This window comes from Taurulus bubalis (assembly GCF_910589615.1).
Source record: "Taurulus bubalis genome assembly, chromosome: 4".
NCBI lineage: Eukaryota > Metazoa > Chordata > Actinopteri > Perciformes > Cottidae > Taurulus > Taurulus bubalis.
In genome coordinates, this window is record NC_136592.1 from 7,163,678 (window position 1) to 7,191,157 (window position 27,480).

Consider the following 27,480-nt stretch of genomic DNA (forward strand, 5'->3'; position numbering starts at 1 on the left):
TTACCCAACGATAAACTTCCACCTGGTTTTGGTCAGAGTTGGAGGAAGCGTGATGCCCTTTGCTTCGTTCTAAGTGCTGCTGGCAGCATCAGGGCTCAGCCGGCTGCCAGACAGTAAATGTCTCGCTCTCTATTTCTACACGTGTTCCATAGTGGAGATGTGATGTGATGGTGTGATGGTGTGATGATGTGATGGTGTGATGAGGAGACTGAGTTTATTGAAGGCACCTTTGATGGAGCATCAGCTGAGTAAGGACAAGAAGCCTGATTACTTTTGCTGTTCGGTAATTAGTTAAGTTATGCGATTGCTTTTTCAATCAATGGCTACATTTTTCAAATAACTTGCTCATTAATGCCTGTGTGTTACTGCACGACTTGAATCCTGACACGGAGTAACGCATTCCTAACATAGGTCGGCCTCCACTCTGGTTAACTTCCCACATAAGTATTGGACGCAGAAGATTCATTTTTGTAGACATTAAAAGTCCCAAAAATGATGACGCATGCTTTCTTGCACCGTAGAAAATGTTTAATCGGGTGACATTTGTAAATATTTTCAGATTGTATGAATGGTAAATACACTGATAAATATTTTCTTGTATTAATAAATAATACGAAAAGATGTTTTTTTCCCCCAAAACTTCAAATTTACAAGTCATAAATATTTCATGTAATAGAACAATACTTTTTTTGTTTTTTCAGAGGCGCTAAGCTGTGACTCCGTTCATCGAGACCCATATTTTCTGTGGGTGTGTATGATTACAGAAACATGCAGGAAAAACATTCACGTCTGTATTTCCATTTTGGCAATGTCATCCTAATTCTCTGAACGCGAGACAATCCGAGACATAGTTTTAGTCACAATGGCCAAGCCCTCCAATCCTCTTAAGGCAGCTTTGTTTTGCTCATTCGCTGTCTCCCGGGAATTGTGTTTGTTAACGTCGAGCTGTAATCCCACCCCCGACCCGCAGCCCCCTCACTCCGCTGATCTCCTTATTAATCCCAGCGCCTCGATTATCTGCATGTTCCTTCAATCTTGGGCCATAATCTGTTTGTGGATGTTTGTACGTGTTTGGTTGGGGTCATATCTGAAAGCCTCTAGAACAGAAACCCCCACACAGCAATTCTATCTTGTATTACCTCGTACTTTATCGACACGTAATATTTATTCTCTCTTCTCTTCTCTTGTGCTCTTCTTTCACCACACCATTCTACCGGTTCCTCTTCTCTCTCATTGTTGCTCTATTCTTCTCCTAATTTCCTTTATTCCTCCCCTCCCTTCCAACTCCTATCCTAATTTTCTCCATCCCTGACGTCTCGCTTCCTCTCCTCCTGTGAACCTGGAGAATCACACAGCAGATTTGACAGAGTTCAGGTACAATGGCGTGATTGAAAATGTGACAATCATACAGCATCCGTGTCTTCGCCTGCTTTGCCGTGTTCTGTCCCGTCATCTACGCTTTTCAAAGACGCATTTCCTGCACTTTCATTCCGGCCCACAGTCACTTTTCACAAAAGATGTGATATTTATTTTGGAATCAACAGAAGCTGCAATTTATCATTTGCAAACACCATTTTCTTTCCATTTCCATTGAAGTTATAGATTTTTTTTTCTCCTCTCTCCAATTTAGGGGAGGGCTTTAAAACAATATGACCAACAAGAAAAGCTTTTCACTGTTCAATATGGATTTAGAAAGTTAAATTCAAGCTAAATGTATTAACCGTCTTTAAAATAGAGACATTTAATAAAGAAAACTGTAATAATAAATAAATCTAAATTTCTCATCAAATACAATCAGGGGATAATGAACAAAAACTGAAATGACAAGTGAAAACTAAGTATGATACAATATGGCAATGGTCTGGAGCTCTCATTAAACCTGGTGGGAGCTGTGCAGAATATTAAACTATATTTTAGCATGATTGAAAAGTCTTGCTGAATGTTTTAAATACCTGATTAAGAAATTCAATTAATGTTGAGTTATCTGCTTTGTTTATTGAGGGGAGAGTTTAACTATCAGGGGACGTGCTCCATCACAATGGCAACTGGGTGCTTCAGGTGTCTTAATATGCAAAGCAATGTAACACTGTTTGCAGATTAGATGACAGAGAGAAAATGAGAGGGACCAAACTGTCCACATGTCTAATAAACTGTGTATTTGTGTGTGTGTGTGTGTGTGTGTGTGTGTGTGTGTGTGTGTGTGTGTGTCTGCGTGCATGCGTGTAATCCAAGGATTAACCAGTCATCCTGCTCTGGTCCAGCGGTGAGCCACATTACACGCTGGCTCCAGCCAGCCGCACTGAAATCCTGCACTTTTCACTCGCTGCTTCTAATTAAATGAAGCTGAAGGGTAAAATTAACTTTAACTAACACAGGAAGAAAGCTTCGCAGACATGTGTGCGATGAGACTTTGTGTTCATCTGCTCTCACATATGTTCAGAGGGAGTTGGCACTGTATGTGTGTGTGTTTGTGTGTGGGGAGGCTGAACACGCATGTCGCTGCTGGTGCTTCAGGATTAAAAAGGTATTTGAACATCTTAAGCAGAGAACACCTGTAGTAGCAGCCGCTACGACCATTTTGTCTTCTTCTGTAACATCTAAATTCTGCCAAGATCAGATATATGTGCAGGTACTTCACTGGTTCCCCGCCTGTGTATGCCAAATGGAGACGCTCCTCTTCGCATTACTACTTCAAAGCTGAAATGTATCGATCACTTTACTTCCACCGTTATCATAATTTTAGAGCATTTTCACGGTTGGATCTACGTTAAAGTCAAACTGAAATTTTACTTTTTTGCATTCTTTTAACGGCAACCTACATCCGCTTTGACATCTCTTTCCTTTCAAAATAAGGCAACAAAACCACTTAGTTGTGTTTAGAAAAAGAGCATGGTTACCATGAACTTGACTAACAACTCACAAGACGAAATGTCAAAGTTTACTTTTAGTTTGCACGGGACATGAACGGTGGTCTTCTGGTCAAAAGTCCTGTGTTCATGTTGACCCGCCCAGAACCCCTGACTGTGTGGACTCATTTCTGTCGTTTCATTTAATTGAATCGGCAAGCAGGTAGAAGATGCACGTTTGGCCGTTCAAGCAGCAAGGCTCTTCAGATGGCCACGGCTCTGATGTACCTCTGACTTTGAGTGCCACAAGCATCTTAAAGTCTCTGCACATCCAGTGAAATGCCTCAAAATCTTCCTGATCGACGGGCGTGCATTTTGTCCAAGTCGACATGGATCCCAGACAAAGTATCCTGAAGACATTGGTCCCTTAGCGTTTGCTTGCTTCTTCCTCTAGTGTCACCATGAGTTGGGCATTTGTGGCTTTGAGTGAATCGTCTTGATCGGATTGGTCCTTTAACCTTTAAGGACAAGATATTCGTTTGTCCTCTTAAGACAAAGTAAGTGAAACTAAAAGGTATTTCTCCCATCTCCAGCTGCTGCTATGTTTACTGCTAATAGTAGTGTTCGTCAGGTTTGCTAGCCACTAATGTTGCGTGACACCAACAAACTGGAGTTGCACTAATGAAACAATATCAAGGTCGAGTCCTGATGACTTTGTCATCTGCGCCAGAACGAAAATTGATTATAATTCTGACTAACAGTTGAGACAGTTTTAAAAGCCTCTCCGACACATTAATGTTTAATTTAACGGTGACAATTGACAACTTTTTGGTAGCGGTCGAAAGCTACTGAAAAAACAGTGGTATCCTTGGTGGCAGACAGGATTGCATAGTGAAAGCAATGCTTATAGGGAAGCGATCTAAATGCCCATGGTGTCATTATTTTAAAGCCAATTGCATTGTAAAATCAACATTCGCTTTATAAATGATGAGAAAAAGCAAAAACGTACCCACTGCCACTTTAATTGGTTGCCAAGAGCTACGGGATGCACAGTGCATCAGGCTGCATTACACAAGTTAGACAGAGTCACCACGTCTCCCCTACCACCAGAAGCACTAACACACTTATTGCATTATCACATTTGTAGTTAAAAGGATTTGTTGAAACGCTCTCACCCCACTTCTGGCCTTGTTTACAGAGGGATTTATGCTACTGAAGACACTCTGCTTCAGTTCACTTGTTTGCCAAGAATTCAAAACAAGAACTGGCAGTGTGTGTGACAGCTAACATGCTAGATTTTTGATCTGGTAGAAGGTTGTGAAAGGTTTGTTTCTATTTATAACACCAGGAAACACAAAAGCGAACAAGAGCTGTTTTTTTTTGTTAGACTCCACCAAGAATATTCAGAAAATGTGCTTTTTCCCCCTTCTGCAAGTCAGCAACCAGAACAGTAGAAAGGCCAGCCGGTCAGAAACTGCAGCCCCAATGTCACTGATCCACCAAGGCCTTGCAAACTAAATGCTATGAAACTAACTGCTGCAAACTGATCATGCTCCCTTGGCAGAACACTTTAAATAGAAGCATGTGTTTTTATATAGGAAAAGTGGGGCAAATATCCTGAGCAATGAACAGTTGGATGAAGGAGATGAAGTATAACATCTTTGATTCAGGGTTTTATAGTGGAAATTAATGAAGGCCAGCGTGGCTGAATTGTTTAATATTCCTTTAATAAAGCTGCCTCATCTGCCTCAAGTCAACCATCTACCAAATTGTCCAGTTTGTGTTATTGTCGTAGTTTGCAGTTGAGAAACATAACTAGGGTTCAGAGCCCCTGGTGATTTCACAAAATCTTTGGAGATAAGTTCCGAGAAGACAAACTGAGACATTACGTATAACTTGAGACATTACGTATAACTCGCACATATTCAACATTTTCTTTATTTCTGGCGTCCTCCAACCGTACATCATATATACCGATTTTTGAGGCTTTAATTTGAGGTGTAATTTAATAATCCGTGTGCAGCAATTTGCACTCTGAAGTAGACCCATCCCATTACAGAGGAGACTCTGAGATGACAAAAGGCAGACAAATGGAATTTAGAGCAGTCACCTCCTTTTCCTTTGTACAGCTGCTTGACGCCGTGGTGTCGTCCCTGAATCAATAGCAGTGGCTTCTCTGTCAACATGTCAGAGCCACAAAGAAAACTCGTTCCATTTTCCCATCATCTCCTGTCTCGGCTCACTTAATATTCATACTGAAGTCTGCTTTTTTTTCTTCGTTTAGCTGTTTTTCTGGGCATGTGAGCGCTCATATGTACGCCCAATGCATGGGTATTAAAGGATAAATGCAATAGCCACTGATGTGCTGAATTGTAGCTGGAGGCAAGTAAGACTCATTCAGACTTGGGCATCAGGAGGTTGGAGCTAATAAGGGTGATTTTATACGGAAGACATTTTTAAGATCGTCTCCAGTTGTCCCCAAGTCGTTTTGTCACACATTTTTATGAATCCACAAAAGTGTGTGGGCAGAATTTGATGGGAGGTAATGTGAAAAGTAAACGCATCATTAAATTGTGACACATCTGCCTTAAACTACCTTTTGTGTTCATAACTATTTTACATATTAATAGAAGATTTTGCCTGAAAATAAATAGCTGAAAATGATCCTAAAAATAATAAAATATAATGTTTATAGCATCCATCTCCTTGCACTGAAAAGCTTTGTGTTGTGTGGTTATATCCTGGAGACATTTACTTTTACACTTTCACTCTCTCTATCTTAGAAGAGTCTCACATGCTCTTTCAGCACCTGTCTCCTACGAATAGCATTCATGTTCAAGGTGTTGGGGGCCTGATGTGTGAGAAAACCTAACCGAACATCACATGCTCAATCGAAAAGAAAAGACCCTTTTAATTACAGACCATACTAGACATAGACCCCATCCAAAATGTGGCTGACCAGAACACACCCAAACAGATAGGAGACATTAAATACAGACAGCAGCATGATGCCCCGTTAATTAAGAAGCAGCCATAAAAATTAGCAGTATATGTCCTAGCAACTCACACACAAAAAAAAGCTTTTTCTTTATTAAGTTGGAACTACATAGAGTTGAGTCCTGAGTCTGGTCTTGATTACTAATCAGCAAGTCCACTTGGTATGGTCCTATACGGGCCTCTTAATTATAATAATAATAATTAGATGTAACATTTGCATTAACATTTTAAACCCTAACTATGTAATAACTGTGTTTCAGTTGCCACACACTGAGATAGCAAGCCAGGGTTGTCATTTATATCTTCTATTGCAGAGAAGGCAGTAAGAATATACTTTTCTTGTTCTAAAGATGCAAATGCAACATTATCAATCATTTCTAGCAAAAGCATTGGCAGTGAACACTTTCCTGTTAAGTACGTGAAGTCAATATGCAGTAGGAACAAATCTTCAGAAGATGTTGTCGAGTATTTTGCAGATATGTTTATTGTGTTTTAATGATGTGCTCATCAACACATGGCTGTGAGTCACCAGTCATGCCAGCGGCCCTGTGAGGCTCGAGGAATTCATACTCATGAACTCCGGCAAATCTGTCGACCCCGACAAGGAAGCGTTTGTCTGAGTAACCCAATAACAGAAGTTTACATTGTAAACAGTGAACCATCAACTAAAAGGCAACGGTAAGTATTTGCCTCCATTTAAGTGAATAATACAAACTATCATACAGTCAACCTGTTCTGCATGTAAATCAATGTGAAGAATATGTTGCCATGTTATTGGGTAGCTGGTTACGTTAAACCAGGGGTCAGCAACCTTTCCTATCCAAAGAGCCATTTTGGCCTTTTTTCCACCAAAGGAAATGTGTCTGGAGCCGCAAAAGCTATTTGCTTATAAAGTTTTATATATATATATAGTCATATTATATGTACCAACAACTATAGTTTGTTGTATTTATGAAATTATAGAACAAGAATAAAGACAATTGTTGATATTGTATTGCTACTTTACCTGTTTATAACTATCAAACTCTTATGAAGAGGAGAAAAAAAAGTCATGTGTCGGCTACATTGAGGTCCATTAAAAACACAAGTATGCAGACCTTGAGTGTTATCTATATATGTGGCTCATGTGGTAGAGTGTTCCTCCTGTAATCACAAGGTAGCAGGTTCAATCCCTGTCCTCCTCAAGTGAGGTTTACATTTAAAATGCATATCTTTTGCTACGTTTACATTGAGCGTCCTCACTACGCCGGACTTTTAGAGTACCGCAAACGGAGGAGGGCGGATCCGTTTTTACTAGCGGACGCCTCAGTGTCTCGTGAGCTGCCACAGAACCAGCAGCAGGAGTGGAGTTTAGAGACGTGATCCACTTCCTGAAAGTATATTTACTTTGCTCAGTTTGCTGCAGCAGTTGAGAAATCGCTCTTCTGCAGCTTGATACTTTTCATCAGATGCTGTGTGTTTGTTCTGGAAGAGTCTTTCAACATGAGATGTGTTGTTGTTTGATAACTTCCCGCCACATATCAGCATACAGGTCAGCCAAAGCTAATTAATACGTCCACGCAGAATTAAACTCTACTTTTCTCCGTGACTTTTCTTTTTCTTTTCTTCTTATCCGTTGATAGTTTAGCGAGGGCGGAGCTCTGTGAATCATGAGTAGCCACCTGCAGGTGAAGCTGCCTGACAGCGACGTGACAGGATGTGATGCACATTTTAGTTAAAGAAATATTTAAACATTTATTTTTATTTTCAGTCACCCAATATCACCTAAAACTCCAAGATAAGAAGAATTCCCTTTGATTTTCCACTGATTTTGTCAAAGCAACAAGGAGCCCCAACAGACGGGCTGAAGAGCCGCGGGTTGCCGACCCCTGCGATAACAATCTTGTTGTCAGGAAATAGTTACAAGTGACCAATTGGGACATGAATGTGTGTCTCAAAATATCATGTCATGTCCACTCAACAATTGGACCAAAGTGGTGGACTGACAAACTGAGATTGCCATCCCGAGAGCCACACCCCCACTCTGGCTAATCTGTGAAGTGTGTTTTCCCAGAATGCATTATACTGATGCAAAATAGTTGTCTATGATCACACATAATAAACAAACAATGGTACTGATTGCAGTCATCCGGCGCCTTAATGGCAGTTGCCCAAACAAATCAAACTGGTGAGTAAACACTAAAGTTTGAATAAACAGCCTCAAACACGTGTGATGTAACTACAATCCCTTCGCCGCATGCTGTGGCTGACACGGCCCGCTCCGCCATCGCTGGCAACGCTTCCTCATTCAAATTAGAAATTGTTCCGGTGATGTTCAGCCGTAGCAGCTGTCGTCAACCGGAACAAGGTTCAAGAAATTCCCTTCAGCATGAATAAAAATACTAATTGCAACTTCATTTTAATTCACCTCGTCTTCGGCTGCAACACACCGGCAGCGTCAGACAACGCGCTCGGATGTTAATGAGCAAAATAAGTGTGAAAAGACCTGGGAGTCCAAATTAAGAGCTCAGCAGTTACGGGATTATTAGAACATTTGATGCTATAGTATTAAACGGAAGTTGCCTTTCGTGGCATTGGGCAGGTTGTTTGTTTTGATGTGTTCATTTTCCTTCACGTTCTTTAATCACCGACATCATTTGAGAGAGGATTCGCCTCTGAATGGAACACAGCGTGAACGCACTCGCACGCAGTTACACAAAAACCCCCACAGGCGCTTTGCCTTCATCTCTCCCTCGCAGTCTCCAAAGCATATGCTTTGAGGTTGTGTTCACTCCCCTTAATTTTTCTTCCATTTCCTCCCTCCACTTCCATCTCCTCCCCTGATCTCCTTCTCATAAACTATCGTTCACCATGGCCTGACATTACTGAAAGCTGAGAATTAATTAATTGTTGCATTCAGGCTCAACAGCATTTTAAATGTGAGACGGACTCAAGTCTTGGTCTCGCTATCTCTGTCATACATGCTTATGAGCTGCTTTGCCATTGGGACATCAATAGCATCAGCCAAACTGGAATCCGATGGCCGTGCCACACTTCTTTCCTCCATAACCACACCGCTAATGCCACGAGTCCGGAGACCAGGTAGTAGAAGAGCTTTGCATCGGTCTGGCACACCCAGAACGTTGGCATCAAACTAGCACTACAAGATGTTTACTGACCTCGATGCGCTCTGGGAGAGCATTCAAACCTGAAGACAGGCCCACTATCTCAATGTGTGCTTCCTTTTTCAATGACAACTCAAGGTGCTTGGGATTTAGGATTGATGTCTCTTCTTATTTGTTGAGCATTTCAGCCACACGTGGCATTTTCAGAATAAAGTTCCGTCTTCACAGGAAACAACTCTTGGTTGTAGAAAGCTACTTGGTTTAGGAATAAATCATTAAAACACCTAAGTTAGGTTTCGGCAACAAAATAGCTGTTACTGAAGTATGCAATTTACGTGACAAATAAATCAACGTATTTTATTTATATATATGTGTATGCAAAAATTGCATTGACATTGCATTTTGTGAAACAAAAGTAATGCATGCGTACACATCAACTTTCAGTAAAGTCCAAACACAGCGATACCACCGCATTTACATGTAAACTGTTTCAGAATATTGCATCATTGTATTCATTTATTCATATTTTAACTTTTCTGAGCAATTTCAGCTTTAGCCATATCTAAACTCTACGTTTTCTCCCCTGTAAATGAACTGCATTGATGCCTGGGGTTATTGTCTTTGTTTTGCTGCGATGAAGTAAGAGGAAGATTAGAATAAAATCTATTACTGTTTTCATCTGCACTAATTCTGAGGCTCTGCTACATCGGGCCAGGGAGGAATCCCCATTTAGAAATTGGCCAGAATCATAATGTGACTGGAAGAATGACATGATATTAAAGTAAGAGCTAGCCACTGAACTTTGCCCCTCTGGCTCCGTTTCATGGAGTGCGTGCACTTCCCACTCACCTGTAGCCATGCTGAGTGTCCACGCACATGCCGCCGTTGAAGCAGGGGTTTCTGGGATATGCGGTGCAGGGCTGATGGGACTGCTCTCTCCCCGGGCAGGAGCACACGGCGGTGGACTCCACCGTCACCGACACAAGACTCATGGTCCCGCAATCCACGACCGTGGGCGTGTCCCGCACGTTCAGAACGTTGGTGCAGCCGCCGGCCCCGGCACACTCTGAGCTCTGACACTCGTCCACCCGCACCTGGGACACGCTGACCTGCAGGAACGACTGCAGCTGGATGGAGAGGAGACGAAAGGGTTGGGTGAAACACGAGGGGAAACTCATGTTGCGTGGAACGGACATTTTCACCTGGACTTACCAGAGGGAACTCAAATTCAATCGGAGCATTTTTCTAAAAGGAAACTCAATAAAACGTAGCCGTACAGCAGGTGACCTCAGACAGACTGTCAGGCGCTGCTCTGGATCAATAGGATCCTGGCAGTTGTTCCTCTGCCTGCGCAAAATCCATTTAAACATTTTATAGAACAAGTGTTATAACTCGTAAGGATAGTATTGATGCAAAATATTCACTGGGGAGTATTTTTTGCCGAAACTTGAGGCGTGGTTTAGGTTCTTCAAAAATCTTTTTTTGTTCATTTTCATTACATGTCCAACAAAAAACAATAACAAGAGATTGTTGAAAACTAACAGCAGATGAGAGGGAGGCTCTTGATATGTGCAACTGGATATTAATAAGAGGTAAACATACTTTTGATTAAAAATCAAGGAGTAATTGTTGCATCCGGTTTGTATTGGAGCAGCAATCCTCCCGTTTCATGACACACGCCTTTGCACAACTCTACTCTACCTTAAATACACACTTGTGACTTTAAAAACATTCTTGTCTTGACTCTTGTACTCTTTATTCGTTTGTGGTTTCTCACATTTTCTAATTCTATTTTTATCTTTTCATGTTTATTGTCACGCACCGATCACCAAGCCAAATTCCTTGTGTGTGTAACATACTTGGCAATACAATGTTTAATATGCTGAGAAAGGTCAGGAGCAAGCTCAGTTGTAGATAAAAGCAAAGTTATTTGTAACCACTGCAAACTGTAATTGTCTTATCACCGAGTACTACGAGCCTGAAGTACCTTAAAGGCGTTACACAGCCTTGATGCAGCCACACTGAATTTGGCGCATAATGCGATTAATCGCAATTAATCACAGAAAAACCTTGCGATTAATCAGTTACATTTTTTCACCTTTGCCCAGCCCTAGTAATAATTGTATGGCTGATCAATGTTGCACAGACGAATGAGGGTGTGCATACGCACCAACACACAGACAAACATCAGAAGGCTGAAGTGGAACGAGTATATTCAGCAAGAGAATGTATTACAGTACACTAGGCAGCTCAGGTCTAAGAACTCGAGACGGTTTTTCTGCACTAGTTCCTGAAAAAGTGGGCTAAACGGCGATGAGGCGGAAAAGGAAGCTGTGACTTTCTAGGTTGAGCGGTTTGACGAGGGGAAAATGGAACTCAAGTTGAATATGTATTGTAGTGTTGTGGTGCATGCATGTGTGTGTGTGTTTTGCATTTGGACGTGCTGTCCTTGACTGGTTAGAGTGACGATGGTCAAGGAGATTTCTCCTGAGTTTACACGCATGGACTCATGCAGAGCCGAGGACACACACATGCACACACACTCTCTCAAACCCACACACACATGCGGACCCTCTCGGTGCGCGTCGCGATGAAGCGGGTCACTTCATGCTCAATGTTCTGGACTGATTGGGCCTGATTCAGTGCGACTGGATTGCGCTCACTAACCATGCAGTTCGCATTTAATCCACTTATTCCACCAAGTGGTCTGTGAGCTATGACTTTGATAGGGGTTGTGTTTCATGGATCATTGTTACTGGTGACGGATCTCTCATAGCACTTGATGATGGTAATAATAAGCACTTGTATTTGTGTAGCACTTTAAATAAAAGAAGAAAAAGAAGATGTTTACAAAGTGCTTGAGATACAATAAAAACCCCAAAGCAGCAGCAATAAAAAAAAATGAAATAAAAGATACAAAAAGATATGAAGTAAATGGATTACAATTAATCACACTAACAAACTCTCCATTTACTTGTCGGTCTACGTTCCAACCCTCACCTATGGTCATGAACTCTGGGTCGTGACCGAAAGAACGAGGTCTTGGATACAAGCGGCCGAAATGAGCTTCCTCCGCAGGGTGGCCGGGCTCAGCCTTAGAGATAGGGTAAGGAGCTCGGACATCAGGAGGGAGCTTGGAGTCGAGTCGCGGCTCCCTCGTGTCGAAAGGAGTCAGCTGAGGTGGTTCGGGCATCTATTCAGGATGCCTCCTGGACGCCTCCTATTAGAGGTTTTCCAGGCATGTCCAACTGGTAGGAGACCCCGGGGAAGACCGAGGACACGCTGGAGGGATTATATCTCCCGGCTGGCCTTGGAACGCCTCGGGATCCCCCAGAATGAGCTGCAAAGTGTTGCGGGTGAGAGAGAAGCCTGGGTCGGCCTGCTGAACCTGCTGCCACCGCGACCCGACCCCGGATAAGCGGCAGAAAATGGATGGATGGATGGACACTAACAAACGGAGACTGACCAAGAGAGATCAAAACTTAGTGATTCACAGAAAGTGAATCACAGAAAGGCCTATTGATAAAAGTGTTTTTAGAATGGATTTAAAAGATTAAACTGATTACGCCATCTTTGTTTCCTCAGGCAGTTCATTCCAAAGTACAGGTGCACTAATAGAGGAAGCACCTTTAGTCTTCAGCCCGTGAAACAACCGAAACGGCCTTCCATGAGGATCTCCGGCTGCGTTCCAGCTCATCAGGAGTCAGCCGTCCACCAGCTCGGGGCTGGACCTTTCTGTGCTTTGAAAACAATCAGTGAAGTCTTAAAATCAATTCTGAATCCTACTGAAACAGATCTTACTGCTAAGACTGGGGTAATATGGTTTCTCTGTTTAGTCGCAGCATTTTGATCAAGCTGGGGATGGGAGATTGATTTTGACTGAGGCAAAGCAAGAGTTGCAATAGTTCAGACTATAGGAAATCAAAATGAAATGAATTACCTTCTCTGGTTCAGCGTGACATAAAAAATGACTTGATTTCTGATACATTTTATGTGCTGAAGGAAGCGGAGCTGCTCAACGCTCTTCACCTGTTCTTTGAAAGTCAGGTCACCATCAAAAATCCCTCCTTAGTTTCTGTCTACAGGCTTTATATTTAATGAAAAGTCACCGAGATCGTGAAAGACGGTCGAATCGACACGCATGCTTCTATTGGCTTTAATGTTTGTGAGAGGATGTACAGCCTTGTGCAGTTTCAATTAAACATGGACGGGATGTCAACGGGGCCTTCGGTTGATCGTATACTGTATCTATGAACCCTCTTCCTCGGGCTCTTTGAGTCATTGGATGTTGACCCTTTCTTTTGCTCGATTGACCGACCAAACGAGCTGTGGAGGTGGTGTTTGGATGCGAAGTGGATTGGTTTGCAGGAGTGTTGAGGTACATGAATAGGTTTGTTTTCTCTTTTAGGTTTAGGCAACAAAAGGGTCCAGCAAACCAATCCAGTCTACAACACGGATAATTATAATGTGTCTCCAGTCCACCAGCCTTCTAAAAGCTACCTTTAACTAGTGATCATCATGTTTTAACCTTCACATATGATCACAAAAATGATATTGATAAGGGAGTCAGTCACTTAAAAGAGGGCATCAGGTGTGTCCTGTGTGTCATTCAGCCATGATAAGGTAAGGAGATGTGGAAGCCAGCAGAGATGGCATGGTAGGGGATAGATATGAATAAGGCTGTACCCAATAGTTCCAAGCTTATTTCATAATGTTGACAATTCTAAATCAACATTTGAATTTGAACAGCCTAACTCCCAGCTAATCCCCCCAACCCCCGTACAGCTGACACATACAGGAATGTTAGCTGTAGAGACCGAAACCAAAATGTATTTTTTGTACCAGACTGTTAACGCGTTTACTTCAGCAGTAAAGCCACTTTAACGTGAGGCGGGGGACTTTGGGGATTGACCTGCTTTTGGAGCCAACCTCAAGGGTCTATTTGAGGAAATGCAGTTATTGGCACTCTTCACTTCATTCAGCATCGGAGGTTGCCGCTTGTACAACCTGTACGGTTGCGTATCAATACGGGATACTCTAATATTATCAGTATCATACTGTACTTTGTAGAGATAGAGGTGATGTGCGGGTTAGCTGAGCCTAATGGAAAACATCACAGGCTCTGGGTCACATACTAGACCTCAGAGTAAGTTATCAATAACTCACCAAAACATTGCGCGTAACAGTTGATGGTAAATAGACTGTTTTTGTTTCGCACTTTTCTATTGTTCCGACTGTCATATCTTTCCGAGGGCTTCAGCTACTACCTACGGAAATGTGTCCATGGAAATCCTCAACTATGCTCAGCCCTAATCCTCATTCACAGCCTTTTTAACAGATATGAGGACATTGTTAGAACTTCGTGGAGAATAATGGAGTTGCCATTTTTGACCGAAGAGAAAGAAAGAAAAAAATCAATAATCATAATGAGTTGAACATAATGAGCACACCGGCTGAGAGGTGGATTGTGCTGCAGAAGAAGTTTCTTTTTATCATAAAAACATGTCCTCTATTGTAACGAATCCGTTTTCCCTGACTGAGACGAACTGAACTGCAATATTTTGTATATTTATTTCAAACACACACAAAAATGAATCCAGGAGGAGTATTACTTCAAAATAAGAATTCCATGTGCACTGTTGTTTATCATATAATGTGAATGCATTAGCAGTTGTGGTGGAGGGAAAAAAGAAGAAGATGTGGTCCGGTCAACAGGGTCTCTCCTTTAATATAGGTCAAGCTCTCCTTCCCAGCACAGGATAATGGATCCTTCCTTGACATTAAAAACCAATGAGACACACTCATGCAGTGTAGAAATGTCTGAAGTGGGAGGAGGAGGCAGGGAGGGAGAGGAGGAGGAATAGGCTTCTTGGGATAGGCGTCATGCTGGGTGTCAGGTGATTAAAAAGCAGTACTTGGAAAGCTGAGATATTCACCTGAAAATAACTTTGATTTTCGTTAGCACCCAATCACGTAAAGAGGAGAAAAAAATGCGTCCATCCTGTTCAATGACACCCAAAAGAGGGCCTGTTTGGAATGCCAATAAGACACTTTAATATATTGACAGAAGAAGCTTTTTCCTCTTTTCAGGTGGGGCGGTGCTCTGCGTTTTGTCATTTCTCCTGTAGATTATATGTTGAAAAATAGATCTCCCTACTCAATAGTCCATCTCTGGAAAATACTTCATCCCACACTGGAGTCTCTTAATCCCCAAAGCCTGAAAATGAATCCGCATGCCCAATCTTTTGTCAGCGCCTGCCAAATGTTGAGGAAATGTACAGAGGGGCATGCATTTGATCTGTGAAAGGCGGAACAGTGTGTATAGCGAGCAACAAAGGACCAGGGGACGTATTGTTCCCCGGACTATTGTTCCAATGCACCGAGAAGCTTCTGCAATCCTCTCCACGGCCCTCGGGGCCACATTCATATAATGACAAGATGAACCTCGGCATCCGAGCGCCATGCCAATGATTTTTAAAAAGTCGAAAAACCAATGTAGTGTCATTAAAAGTCAAGTGGAGCGAGCTGGATTGAAAACGCTGAGGGATAACTTCCATTAGTGGAGCTTGGAGGAATAGAGAGACACAAGGAAGAACATTTTTTCCTCCTTTTTTTTTAATCTCCTACTTCTGAGGCATTACTGGCAGATTGAGAAAATTAATAATGAGCGTCATCTTCTGAACACCCTCCTCCCCCGTCCCCTTCCCCTTCCTCGTTCCGCCCCTCCTCCTTCACCTTCCTCTTTCTTTCCCACCCCCCCTCCGCCTCTCGTTCATCCTCTCCGTCGCCGCGCTTCACATTTCATTCTGATCAACGTCCTCTCTGGAGAACCTGGCTGAATTCAGATGAAACGCTCTGCGCTCTCCTCACAAATCACAGCTGAAAGCCCGGGCTACCACTACGCTTACACCTCCCTCTCTTTGCTTTTTTCCTCTTCTTCTTCATCCTAAAGTCTTCAATCATAAACTTGCTTGCTTTTCACCTCATCTCTAATCTCTCGCCTCTTTTTCTTCCTTGAACAAAAGCAACATGAAACAAAGAGGGCGTGCCCAGGAAGGAAGCTAAGCGAGAGCGGCGAAGGGTTGAGTGCGAGGATCGGCCTGAACTGACCGGCGAGGCGGTGACTGGATTCTGGACTGTTCCCCATCAAGACACACACATGCACACACACACACACACAAATAGACTGTCCATGGACTATCTCTCCCTGCTGGTGAAAGGCATACAATTCTCTCTCCGTCTGTGGCTCTCTCTCTCTCTCTCTCTCTCTCTCTCTCTCTCTCTCTCTCTCTCTCTCTCTCTCTCTCTCTCTCTCTCCCTCTCCCTCTCCCCTCTACTCCCATTCAGACTTTTGAGACGTGAAATGAGGTCTGACTGAAGCCAGCGGCCAGGGAGCGTCGGTGTGATGAAGTGAAACGTTTGTTTTTGCTCCCGACCTCTATGATGGTATGCTTTTTCATGTTTAAAATGTTGGTTCGTCTGCCCTCTCCAGTGGGGAAAATGTAATATTTTAAGACGATTTATGACTAAATAGAGTAAGATCTATAACATCTTACATGCCGCTCTTATTTGACAGAGTACAGTTTTGGGGGATTTTTTTTTTCTCGTCCTGTGAACAGCCAAAGAATTACAGGCATAATTCAAACTGTGCATTTCTATTAAGAGTCAAATTGGGTTGGATTTAAGGGGATGTTCCAAACTCATGGACTATGAATAAAATAGAAATTCCATTCCATTCTATTATCCGAACCGCTGATCCTATTTAGGGTCGCGGGGCGCTGGAGCTGACATTGGGCGAAGGCAGGGTTCACCTGGACAGGTCACCAGTTCATCTCAGGGCTCATATAGACAAACAACCATTCACGCTCACATTCACGCATTTAGAGTCTACAATTAATCTGAGTTGCATGTCTTTGGACTGTGGGAGGAAGCCGGAGAACCACTACACCATCGTGCAGCCTAAAATAGAAATAATGTTTTTTTTTATCCTTTTTTTCTAAATCAGGCCTCATTTCAACACGTCCTAAAAACCACAGAAATGGTTTGTCTGCATATGCGTGAAGAACGATATGTGGGGACCAGTATATATATATCACTGAGACTGAAAAGAAGTCAGAAAAGTTGCACAGGTCTTTGGCAATATGAGATGAATCCGCCATCAATTAAGGGATTCCTTCCATTTGAAACCATTTAAGGCTTAGACGAGGTAACAGTTTGTCTCAAAAGAAGACAAGAGGTCTTTCCTAAATATGAGAGAGTGTCTAGAAATTGGGCACAGAGGGGTTTAAATTTGAACTGTGCCTCTTATGCCAGAGGAGGCTTTGTGCATCATTACCTAGAGGTGTGGCAATGCATCTGTATTTCATGAGACCAGGCTGGTATTTTTGTAAAATGTTGTTATTAATATATTAAAAGTAACCAAAATATATATTTACTTTAGTAATCAGGGTTTTATCATGCACCCAATCCCCCTATTTTGAATTTGACTGTTTCACGTAATGATCATGTATTCCTAACAGAACTATGACTGAGGTTAAAATGGCGACTCTCGGCTCTAATTGGGGAGTTTTTCCATTCACATCATTTGAACCGTGTAGAAACTGCAGCCCTGTTTACACTCAGCCCAACTATTTGAAGGGACAAAAAAATAATTGGCCAACTTAACATTAAGTCACACAAAGTCATCCTATTTATTATTTGTTTTCAAATTGTCGGCAGCAAATAAGGGAAGTTTACTAAAGTATTTGACATTTACGAAATCAGCATGAACTTATCTTCACTTCCAGCTCGTTTTAGGGGCTTATTATTGTCTTCAGTCTTTTCTCCAGGGAGCTAAACGCATGATGATTTGAAATGGTGTCGAGAGAGTCATAAACATACTGCTCTGTGGTCCTAAAAGCATCTTGATTTCATTGTTTAAGTTCGAGATCACTGTGTTGCAACTTTGCCTCTGAATCATCTAGTATACTGTAGTAGGGGTTTTCAGACCCGCTGTAGAATGGTTGAATACAACTCTGTTTACAGCAGACCAAGTTTATTTAGACAGGTGCGAATGTCTCCACCAAAATCGGGCGGAGAGCAGCCAGCTGCTCCCTGGTTAAGAGAGCTGTTCTCACAACGCTTCCATTCCCAGAGGGGGATCATTCAGATTGAGTCCTGGCACTTCTAAAGAACATCGAAGTGGACATTTTGCACCTGCTCTTGATCCGCTGAAGGTTTCGAGGTCGCCACTAACTCGGTTTTCCTCATTCTTTTTTTTTTTTGTGTGTTCAGAACTGACCAACGGAGGGCTGACAGAATGTCGCCGTTCTCAGTTCGGCCTTAGTTGAAAAGTGCATCTGTCAGATAACGAACAGCCCAGTCGAGCGTCTTGTTTAAGGGTATTACCATGAAAGGACTGCGTCTACCAGGATCTGGGGCTGTGAGGCAGCGCTCCCTGTCAGTCTGTGACGATGATGTTAGCTCGAGCTGCTACAATGCAGAGCTGTCAACAGAGTCATTTAGATCTCATTAAGCTACTTTCACATTGTCTGGCACTGCTTCAAGTTGACTTTTCTCTGGCTGACCGCTTTGAAAAAAAGAACAAAATTAAGTCAGCGTTAACTGTGCAAACAAAATGTGTTTGCCATTATGCTCTCTATGTTTTATGATATTTAGACCACTATTACAGGCTTGGAGTGGAATAAATAACAAACAAGCAAACAAAAACTTAATCAGAATTCAAATTGCAACAGGCCTTTTTCACAGCAGACAATATGCACAGGTGTTGCTTATACCATTAACAATGGCTCTGTTTTATGCACGTGTCCCAGTAAGCAACGAGCCAGCATGCACAATAGGAACCCTGGCATGCTGTGATATGTGAAAACGTTCGTGGTGGAAAAGGGTTATGGCAATAACCACAGGTTTATGTCGGTTAATACTGGGGATTTGTGGTGCTGCTGCACTCTGTCCTGTTTTTACATTACATTACATTTCATTTAGCTGACGCTTTTATCCAAAGCGACTTACAATAAGTGCAATTCAACCGCAAGTACAAACTCAGAACAACAAGAATCAAGAAAGTACAATTTCTTCAACAAAGTTAAACCACAAAGTGCTATTAGTAGGTGCCATTTAAGTGCTACTAACGTGCTACTACGACGCTACCTTCCCTATTCAAGGTGTAGTCGAAAAAGAAGTGTTTTTAGTTTGCGACGGAAAATGTAGAGACTTTCTGCTGTCCTGATGTCAATGGGGAGCTCATTCCACCATTGAGGAGCCAGGACAGCAAACAGTCGTGACTTTGTTGAGTGTTTAGCTCGCAGTGACGGAGCTCATGCCGATTGGCAGAAGCCGAGCGGAGCGAACATTTTGTTTTCACGGTCTGTAATAATATAAATGATGCAAGTGCATCCCCAACAAGCAACGTCGATAAATATGTGATGGTGTGGATGATGACGTGAGTAAGGTTCGTACGCTCGTGCAGAACGGTCGCGGTACAGAGGTCACGGTCCGGTGAACGCAGCCGCACACAGAATGCACGGGATCTAGATTGATGCACGTGAATGGTAAATAGCACATTGAGTGGTCCCAAGACTCAAAAGGCAAAGCGCTGTACATTCATCCATTCATGCAAACACACACACACACACACAATTGGGCATTTCTCTGCGCGCACACAAACAACGTGTCTCGCCAGACTCCTTTTCACAGGGCAACGATGCAGGAATCAGGACACCATATATGGATATTGTAGCTATTTCCATTCTTATGGTTATAAAGCCAGGATGTTATTTATCCATTGTAATGGTAAAACTCCGACATACCCAGTCAGGGCTGCAATGGAGAGCAGTTTTCAGCCAAGTGAGATCAAAGGAGGAACCCAAGTGGGAACCAAGAACATTGTTGCTGCAATACACCCACCATAACGAGCAAACAACACTGTTGTGAAAGCAGGTGAGAGAGGTGTATAATCAGGAAGAAACAGAAAACGCTCCGAGTGCACGGACGACATCGATTGTGCGCAGTATTTTTGGGATGTTAGAAGTGTGTTGTTCTAAAAGGAGTCTCTTGTCCAGGGCGAGACCAGGACATCTGACACACTGCTCCGTCTTTACAGTTTCATCACCGATGCTATCGGGTCTGTGTGCTATGTTGTGCGTGGACTCTTGAATGTCAGTCCTGCACCCAGCAAAGAGAGACAAACATCCCCCATTTTGACTGACATGTTGTTTTGCTGGATTTGTTTAGCGCAGGCTTCAGCCAAAACATCAACAGAGGCCAAAACCACTGCCTGCAACCAACAAGCGTTTCCTTGTGGGGGTTTCTCTGTGTCTTGGCTCATGTAGTGCACTTGGTCGGATCATGTCATGCAGATTATGTGTGCGGCATTCATGAAGTCGGGTTGCCAATCAATCAAGTCGTGAAACGGCAGCGCTAGTCACCGGTGGACCAGCCAAACGAAACAACCCGATTTTATACGATTGTTTATGCTCGAACGAGGACCTACCTTTTGTTTGTGGGCGGCCACATAACCATGGATTTTCTCGGGCTGGAGGAAGGAGGCCCCGCCATGCACGGCGAAGCGGACATCCAGCATTCGCTCCTTCACATCCATGAGGCTGAAGATGTTCACATCATCGGGTGGAAGGGAGAGCATCTCGGACAGGAAGTCCACCAGCAGCTCGTAGCGGCTCCGCTGCTTCCCTCTCAGTTCAATGAACTCCTTTGCTGTGATGTCTGAGGAACACACACACACACACACACACACACACCATTGGAATCGTGGTCTGTACAGAAGAGGCCTCATTATTTCCACCCCTGCTCAAGGATAAATCCAATTATTTTCAAACTGGGCCCGAGTGCGTAACAAAAAAATAGTCCAGAGCACTGGAGACCGGACCTGTGATGATAAATTATTGAACATGGCTTATTTTATAAAATTTTTAATCCTCACTTTTTTATTTTTTTGCAGTGATACTTTGTCTTGTCTCTTGATATTTCTGTTTTAAAATACAGATAATTGATATTATATATATTTTTCTCTACCTTTCAAATAATCTAATGGTAAATGTATTCTTTTAAGAAGCTTTTCATGGGAAGGCAGTTTCCTTTCAGTGAACAGACAATCTTGTAACTGCTGCTTATCTTTTGCAAAAGCTCCTGCCAAAATTGTCTCACGGTAGTTTCAAGACTTCAAAGTAACTGTCCATTCTCGACATTTTGTGTGTTTTTCTTATACACTCTCAGTAATTTGTGATTACATTTCTAATCATACTCTGCAGCAAGAAAGGAATATTGCACTCATAGTTTTCCTCAAAGACAATCTAGTTCCTGTGGTTAAGCATGCCAGAGTTATATGTTTAAGGACCATATTTGACATTATGTCTATAATCAAATGTACGAAAAACTCTAAACTTAATCTAATCTATTAACCATTGGCCTGTGTCAAGATGAGGAGCCTGGTGTGTCATGGCTGAGATCAGACCCAAGAACTTTAGGTTAATTTTCCCCCAGGTCTGGGTCCATGTTTAGCAACAATGCTTCAGATAAAATACGAGCAGGTTGTATCTGGACACGGACATATCATACCAATAGATAAATGAGGTTTATAACATTTTGACAGATTACAGATACAGATTATATTTTAACCAGCTCAGTTTTTCCAGCCTTTCCAACAGGCTGGAGATACGTGGACAGAGTGAGGCCAGAGCCTTTAACTGAGACTCTTATATGTTCATTCCTCCCACGGGCAGTTCAAAACCAGTATGTCTCATTTGTTCAGAGACCGTGGCGATTATTAAAAGTGGCAATGTGAAGCACAAATCTTTTGAGAAAACATACCCACTCACATCCGAAATGAAGGCACGGAGAATAAACGATCTCAGAGCCCAATACCATCAGAATCCTAACACAATAACTCACTCCCCAACAATGATGTTAGCCGAGAGGGGAATGGAGCTGAAACAAGTGCTTTCCATAACCGCAGATCAAGTCCCTGCACACAAATTTGTCCCTTGAGAAAATGAGAATAATAATATGGATGTCGTGGCTTTTTTTTGATTGGCATCACTTCACACCTGGATTAAATGAATATAAAGCTGCAGGACAAAGACATTTCAGACGTTAATATAACTGCTCGGCTACATCAATACAACAGCACTAAATCAGAGGAAATGATCTCAAACTGGACCTCGCTGACGTTTAATTGAATACTCCTGAACTAGAATATTGTCCTACATTAAAGGCAACATATCATGCTCATTTTAAGATTGATACTTGTATTTGGCGTTTCTTCAAGAACATGTTTACGGGGTGATGTTAAAAAACACAACTTTTTTCTCACACAGTCTGTCTGTATTCTCCTTCTGTCTGGAACGCTCTGGAGCGTTTCCGACACTTTCCCAGTATTTACAAAACACCTCGACCCGCTTTAAAATCAAGCCCTTTGGTTGTATGTCTCCATCATGTTGCAGTTGACATCCGTGTCTGTCTAAAATGTCATCACTTTATCATTTGATCCTTTTAGACATTTCCTTTTAGAGGTTTGGCCCAAAACTTATTTTGTGAGCTCACAGTGACCTTTGACCACCGAATTCCAATCAGTTCATTCTTGAGTCAAAGTGGACGTGTGTGCACAAAATTACATGAATCTTGCTGAAGGCGTTCTTGATATATCACAAGAAGGGAACGGACGTGAGGTCACAGAGAGCTTGACCTTTGACCTCCTGTCGCGTTCACAAGAATAGACCTAACGGACAACCCCAACACAGAACATAAAAGATATGGAAATCTCCCTCTCTACAATATGGAACCTTTAACATCACACTAGGAAGGTATTTCTAAATACTGTGTTTTGTTTTATGACAAACAAGTGAGCCTATCCTTTAACTAGATAACTGACGCCAAAGACTACCATTAACATCCCGACACTCCAACTGGTTCTCACAGAGACAGAAGTACAAGAACACACACACACACACACATCTATATGTATGAAGGGTTGGACCGGGTGATTAGGTTTGAGAGTGCGTAGAGGGAGACAGAGCCTCGGCATTAAGAGACAAGACAGGGGGCTCAGAATGGGCTCAGCGGATACAGCGTGAGGGATCGAGGCTAATGTCAGTTCCCATCAGTCAGTCCAGCGGGAGAAACAAGGACACGGGCAGACAGAGAGACAGTCGGGAGGGACGGGGGCTGGGGGGGTAGAGGGTCGTAACTCCTAACGCAGAGTGGCAGCCTTTGCACCTGGCTTTGATCCAACCTCACAACTCACTGCTGCTTTCTCCTTGCCAGAGGCTTCATCGGAGCACTCCTGCCTGTAGACGTGTGATGTCTCACAAATAGGTGCAACGGTGGGATTAATATCCTACTCGTGTGATAGTAAACAAAAGGACGGAAAGAAAACACAGAAAAGACAAATACCAAATCGGTATCACTGCAAAGAAGTAAAGACCGGATCGTCTTCGGTGTTCTGATGTGTGTTTATGCCTTTCTCAACTCAACAATTCACAATGAAGACACACCGGTAGCTAATGAGGCCAATAAAAACATATTGTTCATTAGCATAATTGTGTGCAGCAGAATGCAGATGGCGCTCAGCTGAAACATAAATCTCTTCTATCTTAACTGTATTCAATGTAGATTGTTTACTCGAAAAACAGACACTATAATGCATGATTTATTTTGGGTTTCCTCGCTTGATGCATGTGGAGAACCGCCAAACGTCTTACCTGCGTTGCCACGGTTTTGAACCAATTATATTTCAGGACCCCAGTCAGTGATTAAAAGGAACACACGCTTGTTTGCCGTCAGGCCCAGAAAATGTGACGAGCTAGTTGACTTTGGTTGAATCTCTGTGAAGCGCATAGCGGACAGAGTCCATGTCCGGGGAGTTTTAATTGACCATAAAGACTGCTGTCAGCGGTTCACCGATGTCACCTTGGGCTCTGGGAAATTGTTATGTGTGTGTTCTATTCTGACATGAAATTGTTTTCAATTAAAGTGAACCACAACTTTTTGAATCATGAGTCTGGAAAAAAGAAAAATCAAATTGCCAAGTAAAGAGACAAGTGAGCGTTCAATAATGTCGGAGAACTTAAACACAGGAATTGTCAAAATGAAGCAGAGGTTATAATATATAATGTAGACTTTTAGTCCCAAGTGCAAAGGGTTTTTACTATCTTTATTGGGGGAGTTTTTCCTGATCCGATGTGAGGTCCCGGGACAGAGATGTTATGTGTACAGATTGTAAAGCCCTCCGAGGCAAACTTGTATTTGTGATGTTGGGCTATATAAAATAAACTGAATTGAATCTCCAAAAACACTGAGTTCTTTATTTCCCATCATGCAACTTGTTATCATTTTTTGTCTGCTTGGTAAATTCCTGGTGAACATCTCCATTTTGCAATGCCGCCTTTCTGCTATAAATATAAATATATATTTTTCAAGCCTAAGCAGAGAAAACCTGAATTGAACTCCTCATGACCAGGAAATGACCCTTTTATGATTGGTAATGAAAGCAATCCTTTGCTGAAACCATAACTCAAGGATAAAGGCGGATGCGGCACAATGAGACTCGCAGTCTTATAGCCAAGACCTAAACAGAGGCAGGACCAAGACTCTGAGGGGTTGACACCAAGACCAAGACCAGACCTCCACTGCGTGACACGCTAATAACATATTGAACATCTAAACATACACGCACTCGTCACATTGATCTAAAATATCCACATTTCCCATACAGATATTCCCATATATACTGTATAACTGTACATGCAATTTTGTGCGTGTAAATTTTTCCTTTGTTTTCTGTGAGCGATCGCAGTGTAATGAGGTCAACAAACACATCAGGCAATTAAGAGGCAATTTAGTGGCATCCATGCAGCTGTAGCCTTCAAATAGAATCCAGAGTCCTCGTTACGAGACAAGATCTCGTAAAAACGCAGATGATTCCAAACTACCATAAGCAGCCTTGAGACCGGCCTAAAGAACCAACATCGATCTCAAGTTTTATTTTTATTTGACCTTTATTTAACCAGGTCAAATAAATTGAGAACCAATTCTCATTTACAATGATGACCTGTCCAAGAGGCAGTAGCACAGTCCACACAAGTGAAAAAAAAAAAAAGTTATGTCTATTGTGCGCCTAATGATTTGGGGACTATACCAAAAGATACTGCTAGGGGGCATCAGGCATAGTTTTGAGTTTACCCAAGTATGTCAGAACCGGGTCCCAGGTGGAAAAGAATTTGTTCCTTGACCCCCTCAGCGAGTATTTAATTTTCTCTTGATGAATGAATCGCATCAGGTCACCAAACTACATAGATGTCTTGGGTGGGTTTGTTGATTTCCAGTGCAACAATATTCTTCTACGTGCAAGAAGTGTCATAAAAGCCATGATGTTTTTATGTTTTTTTGTTATTGTGTCTGTCTGTGACACCAAATATAGCTGAAGCTGCGTTGGGTTGTAGTTCAATAATAAGAGCCTCAGAAAGTGTTTTAAAGATCGTACACCAGTAAGATGAGAGAGCAGGGCATGACCAGAACATATGAGTGAAGTTGGCTGGGGTGTGATGGCATCCGCTACAACTAGCATCCGAGTTGGGGTATATTTTAGCTAATCTTGCTTTTGAAAAAACGTTGAACTTTGAATTGGATTATGCCGAGTTTTGCACAAGACGAGCTGTCATTCACTCTTTGTAGAGCACAGTTCCACACGTCTTCTTCTATGTCAGCCCCCAGTTCACCTTCCCAGTCCGCCTTTATCTTCGCCAAGGTCACGTTTCTAAGAGATGATATACAGTCATGTATTCTTGAAATTAGCCGCTTTGAGTCGGATGGAAGTTCGAGCATATCATCCAAGCCTGCCACTGAAGAGATATTTGGAAAGTTGGGGTCTTGACACTTCAGGAAGTGTCGGACTTGGAAATATCTAAATAAACTGGACCGAGCTAAATTAAATGCATGTGATAAATCCTCAAAGCTGGCAAATACCCCGTTTATGTACATATCCTTAAATCTGGCGATGCCCTTCCTTCGCCAGAGAGAGAATGCAGCATCCAATCTAGCTGGGTGGAAGAGGTGGTTATTGCATATAGGGCTTATGTTAAGAAGATATTTAAAACCAAAGTTCCGTCTAAATTGAAACCATGTGTTGAGGGTGTTGATGACGATTGGGTTATTTGTGAAATGTGATATAGAAACTGGAAGACTGAAGGTGACCAGAGGTGTAAGAGATGTTGAACTGCAGAATCTAGCTTCGTAGTGACACCAGTTCGTATCTGGAGCATGAAGCCAATAGGTAATTGTTTGGACATTTGTTGCCCAATAGTAGAAGCAAAGATTAGGAAGAGCAAGCCCTCCCTGTAGTTTAATCCTCTGTAGGAGCTCCATACCTATTCTAGGGTTCTTGCCATTCCATATAAATGAGGTGAAAGCTTTGTCAATACATTTAAAATAAGACTTAGGAAGGTAGAGTGGAAGGCATTGAAACAGGTAAAGAAATTTGGGGAGCACATTCAACTGTATGCAATTTACTTTCCCTGCTAAGGATAAGTGAATTGTTTTCCATTTTTTAAGATCCAATTAAACTTTTTCAAGTAGAGAAGAAAAGTTTTCTTTGTAAAGGTTCTGCATATCTCTTGTGATGCCCAGGTATTTAAAACTAATACCAATAAAGCAATACGTTATCCTGAATTTGAAGCGTCATTTTCACAAGGGTGAATTTGGCAGAGTGTGTGAAGGCCTTGATTCGATACAGGTTGAATACGATACAAGTACTCCAACACTGCTGAGGAGGCGGTGTGCAGTAGGAGATCTCAACATCTCCCCCTGTCCACAGAAAAGGCAACAGGGGGAAAAAAGGCAATGAGGTTTCGTAGCATTTTGTGTATTTTTTTTCCTACTTTCATTTCAGCTGCTCTTTTTAATGGAACATACCAGGCTCCTGAGCTGACATAAGAGGGTTGATTAGAGGCCTTGAAGTGTCAGATCAGTGATGGAGGTGAAGAAGGTTTCAGGTATCTCACCAATCCATCCCTGCAGTAACAAACTCAGATATTTATTTTTCCAATTTCTGTGTATCGATCGCACAATTTGCGCTCTTCAGAGGGCAGAGCGACGTGAAAAGAGAGATATTGTGTTAAAGGACGAGGTCTCTGAGCTTTCTTTATGAATCCCGTTCATCGTGTGACACACGGCACGTCAGTGAGTGTATGTACAGTACTCACTGTGAGAGGATTGTGCTTTCCCCCGAGCTGAACGTATTCCACTCTCAGCTAGTGCAAGTGGACATTTCAAGGACTTGTTGTTTACCACATTCTTTTTTTTTTTTACCTTTCCATCAATATTGAGAGAGAGAGAGAGAGATAGAGAGGCCTAATCTCAGAGAGGCAGACTTAACTAGTGCGTTCTTTGTGCGTCCTCATTGCATTCCACATTTGTTCTTGAAATGGGATTTAGAATGTCAAAGAGGGTGTAAGTAATGCTATAAATAGAATATTTTCATAATCCTCGAGACTGAAAATCAATGAGACTGTTTACTCCAAAAC

The 27,480-nt window shown here is 42.3% G+C and overlaps 1 protein-coding gene across 1 annotated transcript in view; it reads right to left on the reverse strand.

Annotated features, from left to right (window-relative positions):
* Positions 1 to 27,480, reverse strand: part of LOC306735229 (neural-cadherin) — a gene marked incomplete at both ends in the record, with an annotated part of 289,025 nt that overhangs the window by 81,015 nt on the left and 180,530 nt on the right. The window contains 2 exons of the mRNA XM_079216680.1: positions 9,797 to 10,074; positions 20,439 to 20,668. Coding sequence (XP_079072806.1) covers positions 9,797 to 10,074; positions 20,439 to 20,668 — 508 coding nt within the window. The remainder of the gene's footprint in view (positions 1 to 9,796; positions 10,075 to 20,438; positions 20,669 to 27,480) is intronic.